Source organism: Hemiscyllium ocellatum, unplaced genomic scaffold (assembly GCF_020745735.1).
Source record: "Hemiscyllium ocellatum isolate sHemOce1 unplaced genomic scaffold, sHemOce1.pat.X.cur. scaffold_2734_pat_ctg1, whole genome shotgun sequence".
NCBI lineage: Eukaryota > Metazoa > Chordata > Chondrichthyes > Orectolobiformes > Hemiscylliidae > Hemiscyllium > Hemiscyllium ocellatum.
This window is the reverse complement of record NW_026868183.1, coordinates 683-2193: the sequence shown is the minus strand read 5'-3', so window position 1 is coordinate 2193 and position 1511 is coordinate 683. Positions and strand designations below refer to the sequence as shown.

General features: G+C 65.7%; 1 protein-coding gene across 1 annotated transcript; it reads right to left on the bottom strand.

Annotated features, from left to right (window-relative positions):
- Nucleotides 1-420: 420 nt before the first annotated feature.
- LOC132812464 (flavin-containing monooxygenase 3-like) lies at nt 421-786 on the bottom strand (the record flags this gene model as incomplete). Its single annotated transcript, XM_060822944.1, has 1 exon — nt 421-786. A coding segment is annotated over one exon (355 nt), but the record flags the coding sequence as incomplete, so codon positions are not given.
- Nucleotides 787-1511: the final 725 nt, after the last annotated feature.

Here is a 1511-nt window from a genome sequence, read left to right as displayed (position 1 = left end):
GACAGTTAACTGCCGAGCTGGCACCGGGTGGCGTCTCGACGGGTTGGCGGCGCCCGGTGAGGCGAGGGCTTGCCAGTCGACTTGCCGTCTCTGCCCGAGCTGGTTCCGTGCACCGGGTTAAACGTCGACCGATCGACAGTCAACTGCCGGTTCGATCTCCTCCAGTGCCGTCTGCTTCCTCTCCCTGGTCACCGTGCCACCTTCCCCCCCCTCCCCCCACCAACAAAAGAGAAACGCCACCCCCACCGGCACGCGGCGAGGAATTTGCCCCCGACCCATTTGCCACCATCCCCAAACCCCAATCGGAAGGACCCGTTCGCTCAGAAGAATGTTGGGGAAAGGGGGCTCGTCCGGGATTATGTGAGTCGACGCACGATGTTTTCCCCCCTCCCCACCCCCCCCCCCCCCCACACCGGCCGAATTGCCCGGCCTCAGAGCAGGAGGAAGACCACCCAGAGGACGGCGGCGACGGCCATTACCCACAGCAGGTTGGGCAAGGACACCAGGTCGGAGGCCAGCCAGCCCCCCGCCACCGTGCGGGTGCGGGTGGGGTTGAGCGCCCGGTCCCACTGGCCCAGGATGGCGTCGCGCGCCCCGTCCCACTTGCCGGGGCCGGTCAGGCGGAACTGGTAGGGGGAGCAGGGGCCGAAGAAGACCTGGAAGGCCAGGCGGGGGTCGGCCAGGAAGAGCCGCTTGACGTCGAGTCTTGCCCCGATCTCCTCGGCCAAGCCGTCCATGTAGGGGATGTAGTCCACCTGCAGGGTGCGCCGCTGGGTGCCGTCGGACCTGGAAGAGAGAGAGGGAAGCACCGTTGGGGTGGGGAGGTGCTGAGGGGGAGGGGAGGCTTGGGGGTTCTTTCCCACCCTCCCCAGGCCCCCCCATTCCCCCCTTTGTGTTGAAATGGCTCCGTTGCGGCCTTCAATACGCGTCAGAGATCCGCGAAGAGGTTTTCCCCCTCCCCCTCCCCACCTCGCGCCTTCTTTCCCCCCCTCTCCCACACCCCACACCGTGTTCAGACGAGCCCCCACTCCCCCCCACTCCTCTACCCTGCGTTGATTCTCTCCCCTCCCCCGCACGCAAGGAGGAAGTCTCTGTCTCTCTCTCTCTCTTGATTCAAGTCATCTAAGAATCCTCTGGCCTGCCCGGCGTCCGACTGGGTTCAGGGGGACCACTCCCCCCTCCCCCCTCACCCCTATTGGCTCAGCCCTCTCCCGGGCTGACTCTACCCAACCCCCTCGCTCCCCTCGGCTCCCGTCCCCTCCCTCTCCCCCCCTCCCCCCACCCCCGGATCCCGGTCTATCTCTGCTTGGATATGGGGCCTCTGTGATTCAGCGATAACCCACATACCCTCATTCAACCCAGTCCCCAGTTTAGAGCCGTACGGGGCAGAAACAGGCCCTTCGGCCCCTCCCGTCCCTGCTAACCCAGATATGCCAAATCAACCCAGTCCCCGTTTAGAGCCATACGGGGCAGAAACAGGCCCTTCGGCCCCTCCCGTCCATGCTAACCCA